Consider the following 16,354-nt stretch of genomic DNA (forward strand, 5'->3'; position numbering starts at 1 on the left):
TGACTCTCCTAGTGCTCCCCAATACATCCCAGTATGTCCCAGTGCCCTGCAGTACAACCCAATACCCCTCCCAGTGCCCCCCACTATGACCCAGTGACCTTCCTAGAGCTTCCTAATATATCCCAGTATATCCCAGTGCCCCCCAGTATATCCCAATAACTCTTCTAGTGCTCCCCAATATATCCCAGTATGTCCTAGTGCCCTGCAGTACGTCCCAGTAACCATCCCAGTGCCCCCCACTGTTGCTGTTGAGACGGACACGACAAACACCGAACTGTGCAAAAGTGGCTACTTTATTGTTCTAAGAAGCCCTTTTATAACTTTATGAAGAGTATGTGTCCATATCTGATTGGTTTAATTACAGACTAACAGTTCATGGTTGGATGAGCTCTTCTCTGCTGCAATCTTGATACCCTTCCTCTCCTTGCGGTCAGGCAGTTCCAGTCTGGCAGTTCCTTACTCTTGTTTACGCAGCTCCTCTCAGGATGTTCCAGCCTCTGAAGGGTACGTGGTTATCTGTTCAAGGTCAATATCAAACTTACATTCTGATCCCTCGGACCAGCCGAGGTCTCCCATAGTACCAGTACTGGTTCCCAGCTCCAAGCACGGAAGAGATGCTGGGCGGCTCAGGCCGCATGCTCTGCCCAAGCCAGAAGGTCACTGGGGCACAAGGGGCAGCCCTGGCTCTGAGCTCAGTGGGGAGCAGTGGGGGAGGCTCCCACGCCCCAGCCTTACCGTGGGTCCTGGCTGACGGTGGGATACAGGCAGGTACCCCTGCAGTGCACCTGGTACAGTCGCTTTGTCCCCAGGACCTCAAAATGCAGCGTCTGGTCAAACTGCCCCGGCACCGTGGAGCTGAACTGGACCTTCAGTTCCACCTCCCCGTGGGCAGGCACTATCCACCGGCAGCTGCTCAGCCTGGCAATTAAAGAGGAGGCTTCAGACATTGCTAACGAGCAAACGAGAGAAGGAGGAGGCTCATGGACTCGCCATCCCGTGGAGGCACCGGCAGAGGGTCCCTGCGGGGCTGGGGATGATGGAGCCCGTTTGGCAAGATGGACGTGAAGCAGAGGGATCACCTCCTCCCTCACAGCTCACCTGACGGATTTCCCCCGGGATGGGACCCTGTCCACGTCGCTTTGGTGCGCCTCGGGGGGCCGCGTGGGTGCTCCCGTGCCCGGCGCCTGGCGACCTCTCCTGCCCCGGCTGGAGCTCCGCTTCTGCCTCACAGCCTCCCGCCTGCCCGCGGCTTTCTCCTTCCCCGACCGGCCCCTGCTTGGCGTGACCTGCTCCTCTGACACCTTCACACCAAGGGAGAGAGGAAAGGGAGAGAGGTGAGACCTGCCCTGAGACACCCCCATCCTGGAGAGAAAGCTGCAGGTTTGGTAACAGACAGGAGAGAGAATAAACCACCAACCCCCTCTGCCCATGGATTTGGTCTTCCTTACGGGACTTTGTTTTGCCTACAACACCCCTCCTTGCCCAGGACCCTCTCCTCAAGGGAAGTTGAAGGTTTTAGCTGATTTTTTTTTTCTCTCATCTCACAGAACTGCCCTATGTCTCAAGCAGAGCTGTCTCTTTTAAACAGACAGGAGGGATGCCTGCAGACACGGGGCCCCGTCATGTCTTCACTGCCCTTCCACAGTGATCCTTTTGCATCCCACCCGCCCCCCATGCCCCCATCCAGCCTGGCCCCTGCCCTGGCACCTTCACTGCAGGCACAACGGGGACATCCAAGAAACTTCGGGTTTTCTTCTTTCCTTCTGCAGTGGCACCTTCTGGCACCACAAAGGCGAAGTGCTCGAGGTCTTCTCCTGCTGCAGGGACCATCCGCTTCTCCGGGTAGCGGATCACAGAGTAAAAAGCAGTAGGTGGAATGGGAGGCCCCGAGGGACCCAGTCCCAGGTCATCCAGGATCTAGAGCATAAGAGAAAACCCTGTTTATAGTCCCGTCGCCTTCATCCTCACACTTCCTGAAAGGCACCGAGCTTTTGGCAATGGGTTTTTTTATTTAGATGGAGCACAGTGCTTTTTTGTTCCCAGTGGGGTGGGCAGGCTCCAGAGCAGTGCCAGGACCTACAAGTGGGACCTAGAGAGAAATCTCAACTCTGAGTGACTCGGCTGAAGGAAACAATGACCAGGAGTTGCCCTGCCCTGGGACCATTTTTAATGATTTCCAGACTGGGAAACTCTCCAAACAGAGAGGATGTTCCAACAGAGAACCCTCCCTCTTTCCACCCATCTGAGGGATGGCAAGAACTTCCCCAGCCACGTGGCTGCTGTGAAGCCATTGTGGAACAGCATCAGTGGCCTGGACAAGGCTCTGTGCTGCTGTCACCTGGTGGGACACAATGCACCAGGGCCCAGACCACGGCAGGCTCAGCATCTGAGCCTCACAAGGGCTTTACCTGCTCTGCCGCTGGCAGCTTGCCACTCTCCAGGATCGCCCTAGTCACATCTGCCGAGCTCAGCACCTGGATGTCCAAGCAGGGCACCCCGACGTCCTGGCCTCTGGCTGACCCTTCTGCATCTTCCCCTTCCAGCCCAGATAACTTGGAGTCCTCAAGAGCCTTCAGTTTTTCCAGACGCTCCTTCTCTCTGTCCTTTCGGCTCCCCTTCCTGGATAGATGCTGGCGCTGGCCTTGTACTTGGTGCTGCACCACCTCTTGGTTCAGAGGGGACAGCAGGATACCCTGAGCCCTGTCCCAGGATGACAAAATATGTGTGACATCCCTCTGCGATGCCTCATAGATCTCAAACCTCAGGGCCAAGTTCTTCTCGCTGTCACTCTGCGCCTCGGTTTTGGTTTCCCCCTGTTCTGGGTCTGCAGGTTGCACAACCTCCAGGGGGCAGGCATCTGTCGGGGGAGCCTTGCTCTGCTTTTTCTTATCTTCCTTGTCACTTGCAAGAGAGTCTGGGTGCTCCTCTGCAGATCCCTTCTTCTCTCCCCCCTCGGTGACATCGGACAGGTTGCCGGTGGATGCGCTGGTGTTGCTAGTGGATGCGTTCGTGTTCTGGGCAGGAGGAGCAGGAAAAAGCGGTGAGCATTTCAAAGCACCAACTCAAATGCTGTAGGACAGCGGCGATCTTTGCAATAGCACCCCACGCCTCATCTGAGACCTGTGCTAGGTGCTCTACAAATCCCAATTCAGAACGCAGCTGGTACCCAGTTGAGCTCAACTGAAACTAAACTCCCCAGCACCAGACTGATGAGGAGTCCTGCAAACCAGCTGAGAAACAGAACAGCTTCCCCAACCCAAACAGGGACCTTAAGACACCCCCTTACTCCTGTGCAGTCCTCCGGGCACGTTTCTGGTGTGCTGAGCATCCATCCCTGTGTCTGGCTGACACTTTGGGAAGTCTGGCTGCTAATGAATACCTAAAGGGCCTGGTGGTATCTCCTGCCAGACAGGTAGCAAAAGACACCACATCCCAGGCGGGTCATGGCTCAGAGGTGTAAGTCACATGCAGAACGGGGAGAAATGCTGGACTAAAACTATCTAGGGCTTGGAGTTATGTGAAGCCATGACTCAAAGGCAGCACGACCCTAGAAGAACAGCTCTACCCAACAAACCCATGTGAAAATACCCCTGGTGAAGCAGCAGCACGATCAAACACCGGCTGCTGTTTCCCAGCACAGCCCCGTGTGTTGCTGACGGCCAGGTACCCACCCCCAGCACTGCGGGTGGCTGCTGGCTTCGCCAGGAATGGTACGGCTCAGCAGGAGGGTCCCCAGGGCTTTCACTCATCTCTATAAACACAACCACCCACCTGTCTGACTCCAGGCTGGCTTTTCTTCCTTGAAGCATTTTCTTTGTCTTTTCCAAGCTTTCTCTTGGCCCACTTAGACAACATCTTCAGCAATTCTTCCTCCCTCAAGCGTTCTAGCTCCCACCGGTGCTTTTCCTCAAGCTCTCGAGCCAGCCGCTCCATCTCCCTTCAGCAAGACAAACAGAAAACATCCCCGAGAGTCACCACCAGAAATCTGGGCTCGCTGCAATCCCAGCTGGCCCCGCACTTCATTCACTGACCCTAAGGCCAGGCACAACTGTTAGACCAGCTCTGTGGACTTCCCTCAACCTGGGGAGGCTGGGACATCCAAAGTGAGGGAAGTGGGAGGGGACCTCCAGGGCCAGCCAAATCTAGGCTTTGCTGTCACGAGGTCTAAATTGCACTACTTCTCCAATAAGGTCCACCTGGACACCTCCAGCATGCTGCCAAAGACTGATCCACCATTGCTCCAGACTGGAGCCTGAAGCTCTCAATATCCAGCTCACAAATCATTAAGCCAGCTCACCAATCACTAACACCTGCTTATCCCTGCACCAATACTTGGCTTATCCAGCCCTTCTCCCTGGGCACAGCCTGCTCCTTAGTGAGACTAGCCATATCAATCAGAAAGCAAAGGCTGCAGTAACTGCCCTCCTGCAAAACAGGCTCCAAACAACCAGGTTTCCTGCTGGAACCCAGCTGGGACCATGGGAAACTTGTGCTGCCTGTCCTGGAAATCACAGTTTGAAGCAGCCCTAGTGATCTCCTCCCAGGGAAACAAACTTCAGCTGGGGCTGAAAGAAGTGCTGAAACACAGGCTCTCTTTAAGCAAGTCCCTCCCCAAGTTTCAGGCAGGGGTTAATAGAGGCTTAAGCTTATCCTGTGTATCCTCTTGAACAGGGCTGCTTTGCTGGATCAGAGCTTCTCCCAGGCTCACCTGCTGCTGCAGCTGAAGGTGAGCTTTTGTGGCTGGTGTCACTCAGTAAGGAAAACCCTGGGAGCTCAGCAGTGCAAGGGCCTCACCTACGGCAGGACTGGGATCCAAACCAAGCCAGCACAGCTGCGCCTCACACCAACCCACACCACAACCCCTCTGGTTTGGTGAAGAAGGGCGATGAAGATGAGAATGAACATAATTAACTTAGAGACACTTGTAAGCACAGTGGCAAGGGAAGCACAGAGCCCAGCTCCCTGCAGCCAGTGTCGAAGCCGAAGGGCTCACCACTAAAACGGAGAGAAGATGTTCTCATCTCACCGGAGGAAGGTCCCTCCTCTGCTGGGAACCAGGGGGGTGGAACTGGCAATCCTCGTGCTGCTGGTAATTAATGCTTTTGGCCTTGGTAACCCCTCTGAGCACAACCAAGGTCTCCGGAGCAGGGAAACCCTTTGGGGACACTATCCTGGGGAGTCACCCATAGAAGGCTTACAGACCTTTTCTTCTTCTCACGCTTGACTTGCAGTATACTGTTATCAAACTGAATTTTCTCCTCCTCGGTGAGGGCATCATACTCGTCCTCTTCCATCTCCCAGAGACGTGCTTTCTCCCTCCTGGAAGCTTCTTCCCGCTCCCGTCCTTCAGCACAGACCAGAGAAGAAACCATCAGTGCCTGCAAGCAGAGCTTGCTGCTCTGGGTGAGCTGCCAGGATTCACAACTCTGTCCTGACCCAGCCTATCATCCTGCCAGGAGATACTGGCGAGCTCACATCCCTGCTTCAGAATTCAGACAAGCCCCCAAACTATCACTGGTCAGTGAGTTCCCATGCCTTGCCTGGCTCACATGCACCAGCACTGTGGACAGCTGGCCAGTGATTAGTTATTGAGCCACAACAGCTTGCACTTGTGCCCAAGCTTTAATGTTAGAGACTGAGGTCAGCCTCAGCATTGCTGTATTTTAAGCAACTGTGAGCTGAGTGCTGGCTACACTGAGGCAGAAGGTGGAAGGATTAATAAAAACATCTCTTACAAGTTCTGCTGGTAACCCAGATACACACGGGTAAGGCTGAGGGCTTGAGAGAGAAGATTTCAGAGTTACGGAGACGAAGAGTCTCACCTTCCTGCTCTTTTGCGGCCATCTCCCTGGCTTTCCAAGAAGCATAATCCTGGAACAGGTTCACAAAATAGATGTGAGGCCGATTTCTGACAGCTTTGAGCAGGCAGAGGAGAGCAGACGCCGTGTTGTGTGCAAAGGGGGTCTCCAGGCCATCAAACACCACTCCCTGGTAGCAGTCGCTCAGCTGCAGATAAAGTCGAAAAGGAAGAGAAAGTCAGCTGTCACACGCATTGGGCTCTCAGCTAGTCACTAAAGCCTGATGTCAGAGATCACCAGCCATCACAGTTCCAAGTGCAGCAGCTCAGACAAGCTCTGATCTTTCCCCACGCTCTGCCAACTTACGGCATCTGCAGCTTCACCCACGGATCCCTGCACGCAGCCCAGAACTCCTCCAAGAGCAGGCACAGCCCTCCTCCTCTCTGAATTGTACCTCGCTGCCTGTCTCTCTGTAGCAAGAATGTACCATTTGCCCCCACCCCACGTACCTGCAGCCTTTCAGAGAGGATGGCCACCAGCAGGTCCTCGGGCAGCACGCAGCTCCTAAAGCCCAGCTCTCCTGATGTGCTGCCACTGATGCTCAGCTCTCGCTGCGCAGGAACGCAGGGAAGGGGAGAGAGGTGAGAACTTGATGAGCCCTGCAATGTTGAACACCACAAGAAAAATCAACCACTTTGGAAACCCCCAAACAATTCCAACTGCTGGGCTTGGAGCTGGGGTTTCTCACTAGCAGGAGACTAGAACAAAACTGCAGGCCAGCAGCTCCAGGGGACCACGCTGGAGGGTGCATCCATGGCCAGCAGAGACCCAAGCTCGCAAGCCCCCAGCGCAGCATCCCGCAGGTTTGCCCACTGCTGCAGCCACGTTAGCCAGGACTGCACTTTGCCAACAATCTGTTAAGATGCCGTAGAGATTTTCTGCCAGAGCACAGGGTTTCATTCCCACCCCGAGCCATGCCCAGCCTGCCCAGCTGGCTCTCTGCACTATAGGCCCCCGCACCAGGCTCTGGGTGACACAGAGCCTCCACTGGAAGCGGCCCCTTCACTTCTCAGAGGCAACAGAAAGGTCCCAGGCATTAACCAGTGCAGATCGTGCTTCACCTGGGAGCCTGTCAGATCCATCAGATGCTGTTTCTGGGATTGGGGTGTGGGGCCATCTGTCTTCTTCTTGCCCACCGCAGCGCTCACCTGGCCTCGGGACCTGACGGACCGCCAGCTGAGTTTGCCCACAGAGCTGGACCGTCTCATGTCTAGGCTGCGCTTGGCCTTGGTGCCGAACTGCAGGCTGAGGGACACATCTGCGTTGTGACCTGTGGAGGGGACAGACGCTCAGTGGGGAGCAAGCAGGCACCTTCCACCCCAACGGGCACAGCCCTGTGCCCTGGCAGGGACACGGCCATTGTTCCCCAGCCGGCTGGGCACTAGCAGCACCCATCTCCAGAAGCAGCTCCTGCCCTGCTTCTCTTATTAGCATGGTAAAGCACACCATCTGATACTGGATTTTAAAGCCAGAGAGTTTTTAAGGCACAGCTCTGCGTCCCTCCTCACAAATGTGCACGCAGGTGACACTGCACAGTAGCTCCCCTATGGATCAAGCCAAGGCTCCACCCTCCAGGAGCATCATTTCTGTACCTTGCACCCATCCTGCATTCTCACATGGAGATGGTAACATGCAGCCCTGCCCCAGCTGCATCCCCCATCTCACTGGAGCTAAATCCTCCGCATGGGATAACCCCACCCAGGGCCCAGACCCTTCTTCCTTCCACCAGCTCCCGACCCAACCAGGTTCAAAGCTGAGCAATGCAAAACTTCCCCCACCAGAACCAGGGTCTGGCCTCACCCTGCAGAGCACGGGGCACCAACTGCCCAACCAGATTTTCTAAAAGGTCTCAGGTGGAGAACAGCACCACATGCACGAGCTGTGTGACCTGACAGTGTGTATAGGAGAACCTCTGGAGAAAAGAGCTCATCTGCAGCGTGTCTCATCTGAAACTCTGGGAGGTTATTCTTCCCTTCCTCTCATGTTTCTGAAGCCACATTCAAAGTCAGTTGTCTAGTGCTTAATGAGCAGCTTCAGAGGGCTTCTTGGTTGTTAAAGTGGGCAGCAGTTCTGCCTGATGGCCACGAGGAGCCAGCTGGATTCAGCTTAGAGGAAATATAAGAAAACCCTGAGAAAAATACAGGTGTGCTTCACCACTCCTAGGAAAAGGACTATGTGCTGAGAAGCCCAGAAGCAGCAAAAGTGCCCCTGTCTGAGCCCTTAAAACAGAGATTATTTTTTTTAATAACACGAGATGCTTTATGAAATGGCTTTGCATTTCTACATGCTGCACCCATGTTCCCTAGGAGACCCAAGGGCTGTCAGACTTCCTCTCTGGAGCAAGCAGAAGTGGATGGTCATGGTGGGTTTCTGAAGCGCTGCTCTGGGTCCAGCGTTTCTCCTTACCGGCACCCTCTGCCTCCTTGCAGCTCTGCTCGATGGCAGCCCTGATGCACAGCTCCCGGGCGCGCAGCCCTGCTGAGCTGCTCCTGTCCGAGATGGCTTCTCTCACCACGGTGTCGATGGACAAGCAGGCAGCGCCGTAATATTTGGACAGGGCAACCGCTGCCGCTGTCTTTCCTTGAGAGAGAGGAAGAGTGCTTGGTGACACTTGCACGTGAAGCATTTTCCTGTCCCCAGACAGGATTTCAAAGTTTCAAGGGCAGTCGGAAATCAAGTGCCCCTTTAGGGGAGACCGTGAGGGAGGTAGCTGAGCATGGCTAGAAGCGTTGTCCTCTAGAGCCAGGAGGATCACCTCCACCTCACATCCAGCTGAGCACTTTGTCCCTCGTGGTGACCTCAACCCTGGGCCAGGACATTGTTTCGAGCCCTGTCCCGCCACCACTCAGAGCGTTCGCCAGCCTGTGCTGGCCGGCGCTGCCTCAGCCAATGTCTGGGCACGGTCTGGGGGTCAGCGTGGGCGAGGGACTGCTCCCATGAGGCAACATGGGCACTAGGCGCTGTGCTCCCACGAAGCAACGGGGACATGGCCACCCTGTGTGGGGGAACGATAGCCCAGCTGTGCGGACACAGGGTGAGCCACAGCACTTGCCCCAGCTGGTGAAAGCCTGGGACCATTTCATGTACCAGCAGAGCTGCGGCTTACCTCGCTTCGCTTCAACTGGTCAACCAAGCACCACGGCCCACCAGGATGTGTCTCTCCTGCTTCCCCCCTCCTTGCAGCCACAGGCTGCGGCTCGCCTACCTGTCAGGGGTGCCCCATGGATGATGACAACGATCCCTCTGCGGTTTCGGGCCGCACGCCCCTCTGGAGAGATATCGATGCCAAGGTGGCGGGCGATGGCCCTATAGACAGGGCTGTCGGCCAGTTCTCCTGCGGCCGCCTTGCTGCTGGTGATGCTCTGCCGATGCTCTGCTGTGCAGAACCAGATAGAACAGTCAGCCTCCTGCCTACCTATGATCCTGATCATCCTCCCCATCCCCTCAGATCCTGGGAGAGAAGACTCTGCTGAAACCAACACCACACTGAGGTCTCACCATGCCCCTCCTTTAGGCTTGTGCAGATCAGGGTCTGCCCTAGATGGTGGTCAAGGTGCCTGTTCAGAGTATAGGAAATGGGGTGGCAGAAAGAGGAAAGAGCAAGCATTTGGCAATACCTAAAAGAACTGGGCCAAATCTCCCGTGCCCTGTCAACATGGTCCTCATGGGAGTTTGGTCCCAGGTCCTGCTGAGTAAGGGGGGGACAGGCAGAACCAGGCATTTTACACCGTCCCAAGGGAGAGGCTCCATTTGCAGATCAAGCGATTATCCAAAAGCTGGATGCTTTAGGAATATTATACCAGGAGATGTAGCTGGGCTCTGAATTCACCATAACAGCATTTGCAAAGAGCTCCCACCTTTACCCTTAGGAGGTCACCAAAAGCCATCTCGGCTTGCAGTGTCACGCAGGACAGAGAGCGCGCTGCCCTGCCTAGGAAAGGGAACAGCATCATCCTGATCCCAGCAGCTCCTGGGGGAAAAGGTGCTCATTTGGCAAAACTGGGGAGAACCTCTCTGGCCTCTCACTTGTCCCTGCCCTGTCTGCAACATTACCCATCCCCTGTCTTTTCTCAACACCTTCCTCCTCCTCCGCATTCAGATTTAGAGTCCACCTTGTTGGACTGGCTTTCATCAAACACGGAGGGGAAAATGAGTGAGCTCTGGGATGAGACAGTGTGAATGACCCCAGCAGAGGACTTTCTTCCTTGATCTGACAGAGACTGGACATCTTCAAAGTCTGCTGAGGAGGAAGGACACGGGGAGGGAAGAAGAGGGTGGACATGGCCAGGCAATCTGCTCTTTGCCATTTGCCACTTTGCACGGCCACGTGCAAAAGATGGAAAGTTTCCCAAGGAGAAGTCTGTCCAGGCTGTCTCTGCCCTCGGGGGGATTTTGAGTTTGTGCTTTTGGTGCTGGGAAGGAGCAAATATAAGATAGCTGGTGGTATTAGACCTGGTCCTGCTGGCTGAAGAACTCATCCAATCCTATTTTTTGTGGTTAGGGGACACAAGAGGACAACATGATTATTTCCCCAGTCCATGGTAGGCAGATATGAGCTTGCTTTGGCTGCACTCAGGGCTGGTAGGGGATGCGTGTTACAAGCTACAGACCTTCACGCTGGAATTCCTCCACCAAGCTGGGGAATGGGTGGCTGCTAAAAGCCGGGGCTTCCCATGGAGAGCTCGGGGCGTGCGGGCTGGACTCCCCGCTGTGTCCACACTCAGGACAGCCAATGCCAAACCCTCACCGTTGTCCTGGCCTGCTGGTTCCCCAGTCTTGGACTTCGTCTGCTCATCCTGCAGCCTCTTCTGGTCCTGATAATATTCCAGCACCTCAGGGGGCAGCTTCTCACCCGGGGCACGTGGAGGCAGCAATAAGGTGTTGCGGCAATCATAGTCTTTAAGCGTCTGCAGGATCTGTGCATGTAGGGAAAAGAAGCCATATGCAGGACGTGTTTCTAAAAACACAGACTATCCAAGCTCCTCCACAGTCTGCCAGCAGAGCTGGCTAACCCTGAAATGCCACCAGACTTTGCCCTGGGGACTGTCTCCATCTCCCTGGCACGAACCCGGGAATGCTGGAGCACTGTGAAGCTACGGGAGCGTGCACATGGGGACCAGACCTTCCCTCTCACCTCCTCCTCAGCAAGGTACTGCTGGTCGAACTCCAGCGAGTAAAACTCGATGGGGAACTCGCATGGGTTCTTCACCACCACCGTCCCCTCTGCTCCACAGCTGTACGGCAGCAACGGTCCCAGCTCGAGCACTGGGGGGCTGAACTCCAGCTGTGGCTCCAGCCCACGCCCCGAGACCTGCAGCTGGAGGTGCTGGCTGCTCTGGAAAATGTTAATCTTCAGCTCACTTCTGTAGGACTTCTGAAAAGAGAGAAGCACAGAAAACTCCTCCATGAAGTCCCAGGTGACAGGGCTTCAAATTCAACTCTTGCCCCAAGGCAGGGGTGTCACCAGTACCTCTAAGGGGAATGGAAAACAGATATTTACTTCCAGCAGGGGCTACAGCATCTGCATGCTGGCTCTGAGTAACTGGGATGAATCCTGGTGTAAAGTGTAACTGGATATTTGGGTGTCAGACGAATCTAAAATGCACTATCAGATGTTTTCACCCAGTCACGAGGGAGTGTGATGCTCATGAGGAAGGTCCTCAGGGTTATGTTGCCCAGACACAGTCCTGGCACTGCTGCATCAGGCAAACATCAGCTCGATGAATGAGGCAGATGAGCTCTCACTGGCTAGAAATAAGGGTCGTCTTCTCTGCTCAGTGTTTGGCTCTGGTCAAAGCCAGACACAAGATGGTTACACCTCTACAGCAATTAAAACATCCCTGGGACTGTTCCCAGGCACGGAAGCACTTGTGTCCATCCTGTTACCCACTGCCAGTTTCCAAGTCACGGTGGCCACAGGCAAACTGCCTTTGGGAACACCCCATCATTTCAGCTGACTCCCAGACTGCCTGGGAACGTGCAGGCAGGCTGGGCCAGAGCCACAGGGACTGCTGGCAGCACACCACTCCAGGTGACTGTCCTGCTGTGCCCAGGAAGGTGCCTGGCGGCTGTTTTGTCTGCTGGTACCAGCAGCAGGACTTGCCTAGATTGGCCCTTCCAGGGTTATCCCCTGCAAGCGCACCAGCTGCTCTGCACCAGGGCGTTGCAGCCTCAAACAGGCCCGTGCAAGGGGGAGACGAGGGCAAACAGGCAGATTTCCCCCCATGCGCCGAGAGGCAGCCACCTCACCATGCCCTGATGCTGAGCAAGCATCAGGGGGGATTTCAAAGCCCCTCTCAGAAGAGTGTGCTGCAGGGGAAACTGAGGCACAGTGGGTACGGGGCTTGCAGAAAGCTCTCTGTGGAGGCAGACGCCATCTCCTCCTCCCTGTGCTGGGCTCTTGTTACCACACTGCCCTGCCAGATCTCTTGGTGGTGACACTCGCTGATCTCACCTCTTCTGTGGGTGAAAACCTGACTCGCACGTTGCAGCGTTGTCCTGGAGCGAGGGCTCCAGCCGAGGGCAGCGCCTCGAAGACACAGGGCTGGGCCTTCAACTTCTGGGGCACCTTCCGACGCATCCTCGCTGGCCAGTGTCTGTCCACCTGAGAACAAAAAAACAATTGTGTGAGGTCTCCTTGGTCTGCAAGGACAGACCCTCGGTTCCTGCAGTGCTCTGAGACACCGTCATGGTGCTGAGGGCATCCACAGCCAAACCAGCCGAGGCCACCTCTGGCCTAGAATGGGAGGGAGAACAGGCAGGGCAGGCAGATGGGGAGGCACCATCCTCAGAAGAGGAGGAACGGGGGAACGTGGCAGAGAAGTGAAGCACCAGCTGATGCACAGGTCCAGGTGAGCCAGCCTTGCTCTGTACCCTCCAAAGCTTCCTCAGATGAGCTGTAGCCCAAGTGCTCACGCAGCCACGGGGGCTGAAAGGGCAAGAGAGGCAAAGAAAACCCAACCGAGAACTTACGTGTTACACATTGTCTGTGCTTTACCTTCTTAACAGGCTCATTGATAGTGATGAACCAGTTACAGGGGACCTGGAGCTGATTGTGGAGCTGGACAGTTTCTTCCTGGCACTGCCCACACTGGAGAGTGGAGAACTCCAGTCTGTCCCTGGAGACGCAGAGGGATGGCATGGCCACGCTGGCATGGAGGCGGACGTGGAATGTGGGGCCTCCTGCTACCTAGGGAAGGACAGAGCATCCAGCTGAGAGCCCCGGTGACATCTGCTGCTGTCTCCGACTCTCCACCTGCCCCGAGAGGTGCACTGGCACAGCGGGGTGAGCAAGCACGCCGTAGGTACCTTGATGGGCAGGAGCACGTCCACCTCTCCCAGTGGCAGGTTGGCGCTCTGTGGGTCGAAGCGCACTTCAAACACCTTGGTCTCGCAGCAGAGCAGGTGCTTCACGTGGTCCAGATCCACACTGAAACCTTGAACAGATGAAAATAAAGCAGCTGAGATACACAATCAACATGAATGTGTCACAAGCACGTTAAGGCCATATGTCCTGGCTGGCAGCTCTGTGAAGGACCCCTTTGTACCTGTGGAGAAGACTGCCACTCCTTCTCCCTTGTCACCACACAAGGAGAAAGGGCTTTCACAGCCAGAATCCAAGACCCACATGGTAAAAAGGAAACATCTCAGTTGAGGAGCTCCAACCATTCCTTCACTAGGCATCCCAGGGAAGGATGCACAGACCTCTCCAAAGGAGAATTTCCAACTAAGATTCCCCCCATGCCATGGTGCTCCCTGAAAAACAATTTAGAGGAGGCACCTGATCGCCCTTCAGACATGGCGAGTCACCGTTTGCTGGTACTGCAGCCTTACGTCAAGGCCTGTTTCGAAAGCCTGTTTTGATACAACAGAGGGCCTCACAGGCTGTCTTCTCAATAAAGGCTGAACAGAAGTGCTATGGCATTATGAACTTTAAACAAAGCACTTCCAAACCACAAAGCGTCCATCTGTTTGCAACACAAGCCCACGGAGTGCCCATCAGGTGATGCTCATGGTAGCCAAGAGCAGAAGATGCTGAGAGGTGACCAAGGTGATCAGCCCATCCAGCCCCTGCAGGGAAGTGTTAGGGCAGGCACGGGCAGGCCGGGTCTCTGAGCACTGCTGGCCAGGAGAACTCAGGCTCTAAAGCACCAGGCAGAGGGTCCCAAGGAGGAAAAAGTTATACATACAAGCACTCAAAAAAAAACTCCCCATGTCCAGTGGCTTAAGCTAATCTGTCAGAGACAGCTGCTTCAAGCCCACGTGAAGTCTCTCCAGCACTGGTTACCTGTGTCACGCAGAACCCGTCTATCAGCGCAGAAGGACACAGGGAACTGCCCGGTGTTGGTGATCCTCACGACGTGCGTGGGGGTGTTACCGAGAATCACGTACCCAAAGTCCAGGAGGTACTCGGGCAGCTCAGCTCTGAAAGGAGGAGTAAGGACAGTCCTTAAACCACAGCCTGGCTACATTTCCAAGAGCATGGAAGATGCAAATAAAGTGAGTATTTCTGGATTCACTGCTGTAAAAACTCAGCTCAAGCCCATGAAACCCAAGGCCTGACCACCTGGTAATAAGACTTTGGTAAGTCACGAGGAGCATAGGACCTAGGTTTTATCAGCTACCAGTGGGACCTTAAAATAAAACTAGTTTAAAATGAATACTGGTCACAGCTCCTCTGCTATAGAAAGCCACTGTAGATAAGTCCAGTGGACCTCCACTGGTCTCAATGAAACTGCTAAGCCTGGTGTACAGCCCCAGCCTGAAACGGCTTCAGGATCTTGTCATAAGATTCGCCTGCACAGGAAATCTTCGCTGCTCTGCAACTAGATCTGTCCCCAAAGCAGCACTGACAAATGCAGTAATCAACAACTACAAGATTCACGGGAGGGTCCTTTTCCAGAGCAATCACACTTGGGAAAGCACATACGTGATCTGTTTTGCAGAGCATCTTCCTGAACTGGAGCCTACCGTGCCCGTGCCTCCTCATGAAGGAGCAGAGGGAAGTTACCGAGGTAAGCCCTGCAGTCCCACCAGCACCCAAGCCACCTGATTTAGGGTTTGTCAAGGGTGTGTCAACCTCTGCAGTTCCCTACTCTTTTTGCTCAGTGTGGTCTGTTAGCTGGAACAAAGATGCCAGCTTTGAGTTGCCTCTCTCAGAGCTGGTCAGCAGGGATGGTGTTGGTGCTCTCTGGAAGGGCTTGATGCTCTGCACTGGACCCCCTCAGCCCTAAGAGCAGGACCCAGTGCCTGTGGGGAGCTGAGCACCTCCAAAGCTCAGGGTGGCTCTGTGGAAGTGAGGACACTCAGCTGCTCACAGGGAGCATGTCAAAGCTACCAGGATCAGACCCTTTCTGAAGTCCCCACTATCCCCAGCTCTGCAGACACAAGGACCTCTCAGGAGCAGGGGTGCACTGCTGGGTGTTACCCTTGGGGCACCTGGAGATAGGGTACAGGAGGTCCTACTAACTTGAGAAGCCTCCGACGAGCATGCTGGTCAAAGGCAGTGGCCTCTGGGGGACCAGAGGTGAGAGCTTTCTGCTGCTCCAGGGCGTGTTCCTCCATCAGCATCTGCTCCATCTGCATCTGCAGCCGAGGGTCCAGCTGAGGGAAGGAAAGGCAGCGGCTGGTTAGCAACGGTCCTTCCCAAGGCTCCCCCCTGCTTGTGTTGAGAGGGGTGATGGGGTCCTTCTGTCTCGCTGCTCAGTGTCTGTGACACCTCCTGCTCTCTTAGCCAGGGCCTCATCTCAAGGGCAATGAACTCCAGTATCTTCGCCTGCCCAGTCACTGTTACAAAAGCTGATCTTGCCAGACAAACAGACAGACAAGCCAGGAACCTTCCAGAGCTCCAAGTCTTTGCCTGCCCCCAGCCAGTGCCAAAGCAGCTCAGACAAAAGCTCTCTTGTAAAGGGAGACACGATAAAGCTGCTGTCTCTTAGAGATCAGCCCTGGCAGCACAGTCCCAGGGCACAGTCAGGCTGCTGCTATTAAGCTCTGTAAACCTGGCAGGGCTTGGGTTGTGAGCAGCAAATACCCCAGTGATGGCCTACATCTCCATCCCAAAGTACCATAAATTCAATCACTTGAGCAGGGTCTTCAGGATCTCTCCCTGGGGCAGCCCCGGGGGCAATGCTGAGCTGATGCAGGATCATGGGCAGGTTGGGCAGGGAGGTCCCAAGTGCCAGCAGGGCACCGGGAAGCCTGCTGCGGGCAGCAGGGGACCAAATGACACTGGGGGAGGGTGGCACGCGTCAAACGGGGCAGCAGCCATTCTCACCACGGCATCCAAGGGATCTGGGGGTGGCTCTGCAGCCACAGCCTCCCCCAGAACAACTGCTTCCTCTTTCTGGCTGTCTTCCATCTTTTCTATCACCTCCTTGAGGACCTTCTCATATTTTTCATTTCCTGAAGGAAGAAAACATCCACAAATAGAAGCGTGGCACAGCGCCATTCCCATTTAAGCTGGGAAGCCCCACTTCCCCGACTCTGGCCTCTCC

General features: G+C 55.1%; 1 protein-coding gene across 1 annotated transcript in view; it reads right to left on the reverse strand.

The window, feature by feature from the left end:
* Positions 1-451: 451 nt before the first annotated feature.
* Positions 452-16,354, reverse strand: part of LOC141935865 (hydrocephalus-inducing protein homolog) — an 86,100-nt gene continuing 70,197 nt past the window's right edge. The window contains exons 33-53 of the mRNA XM_074852512.1: positions 16,219-16,262; positions 16,135-16,152; positions 15,328-15,461; positions 14,146-14,282; positions 13,167-13,294; positions 12,856-13,047; positions 12,313-12,462; positions 10,993-11,232; positions 10,606-10,774; positions 9,064-9,231; positions 8,265-8,438; positions 6,920-7,128; positions 6,308-6,457; positions 5,823-6,006; positions 5,203-5,344; positions 3,772-3,937; positions 2,409-2,654; positions 1,708-1,917; positions 1,099-1,301; positions 736-918; positions 452-516 (exon numbers count right to left, since the gene is read on the reverse strand). Coding sequence (XP_074708613.1) covers positions 513-516; positions 736-918; positions 1,099-1,301; positions 1,708-1,917; positions 2,409-2,654; positions 3,772-3,937; positions 5,203-5,344; positions 5,823-6,006; positions 6,308-6,457; positions 6,920-7,128; positions 8,265-8,438; positions 9,064-9,231; positions 10,606-10,774; positions 10,993-11,232; positions 12,313-12,462; positions 12,856-13,047; positions 13,167-13,294; positions 14,146-14,282; positions 15,328-15,461; positions 16,135-16,152; positions 16,219-16,262 — 3,251 coding nt within the window. The 3' untranslated portion in view covers positions 452-512. The remainder of the gene's footprint in view (positions 517-735; positions 919-1,098; positions 1,302-1,707; positions 1,918-2,408; positions 2,655-3,771; positions 3,938-5,202; positions 5,345-5,822; positions 6,007-6,307; positions 6,458-6,919; positions 7,129-8,264; positions 8,439-9,063; positions 9,232-10,605; positions 10,775-10,992; positions 11,233-12,312; positions 12,463-12,855; positions 13,048-13,166; positions 13,295-14,145; positions 14,283-15,327; positions 15,462-16,134; positions 16,153-16,218; positions 16,263-16,354) is intronic.

This window comes from Strix uralensis, chromosome 29 (assembly GCF_047716275.1).
Source record: "Strix uralensis isolate ZFMK-TIS-50842 chromosome 29, bStrUra1, whole genome shotgun sequence".
Lineage (NCBI taxonomy): Eukaryota > Metazoa > Chordata > Aves > Strigiformes > Strigidae > Strix > Strix uralensis.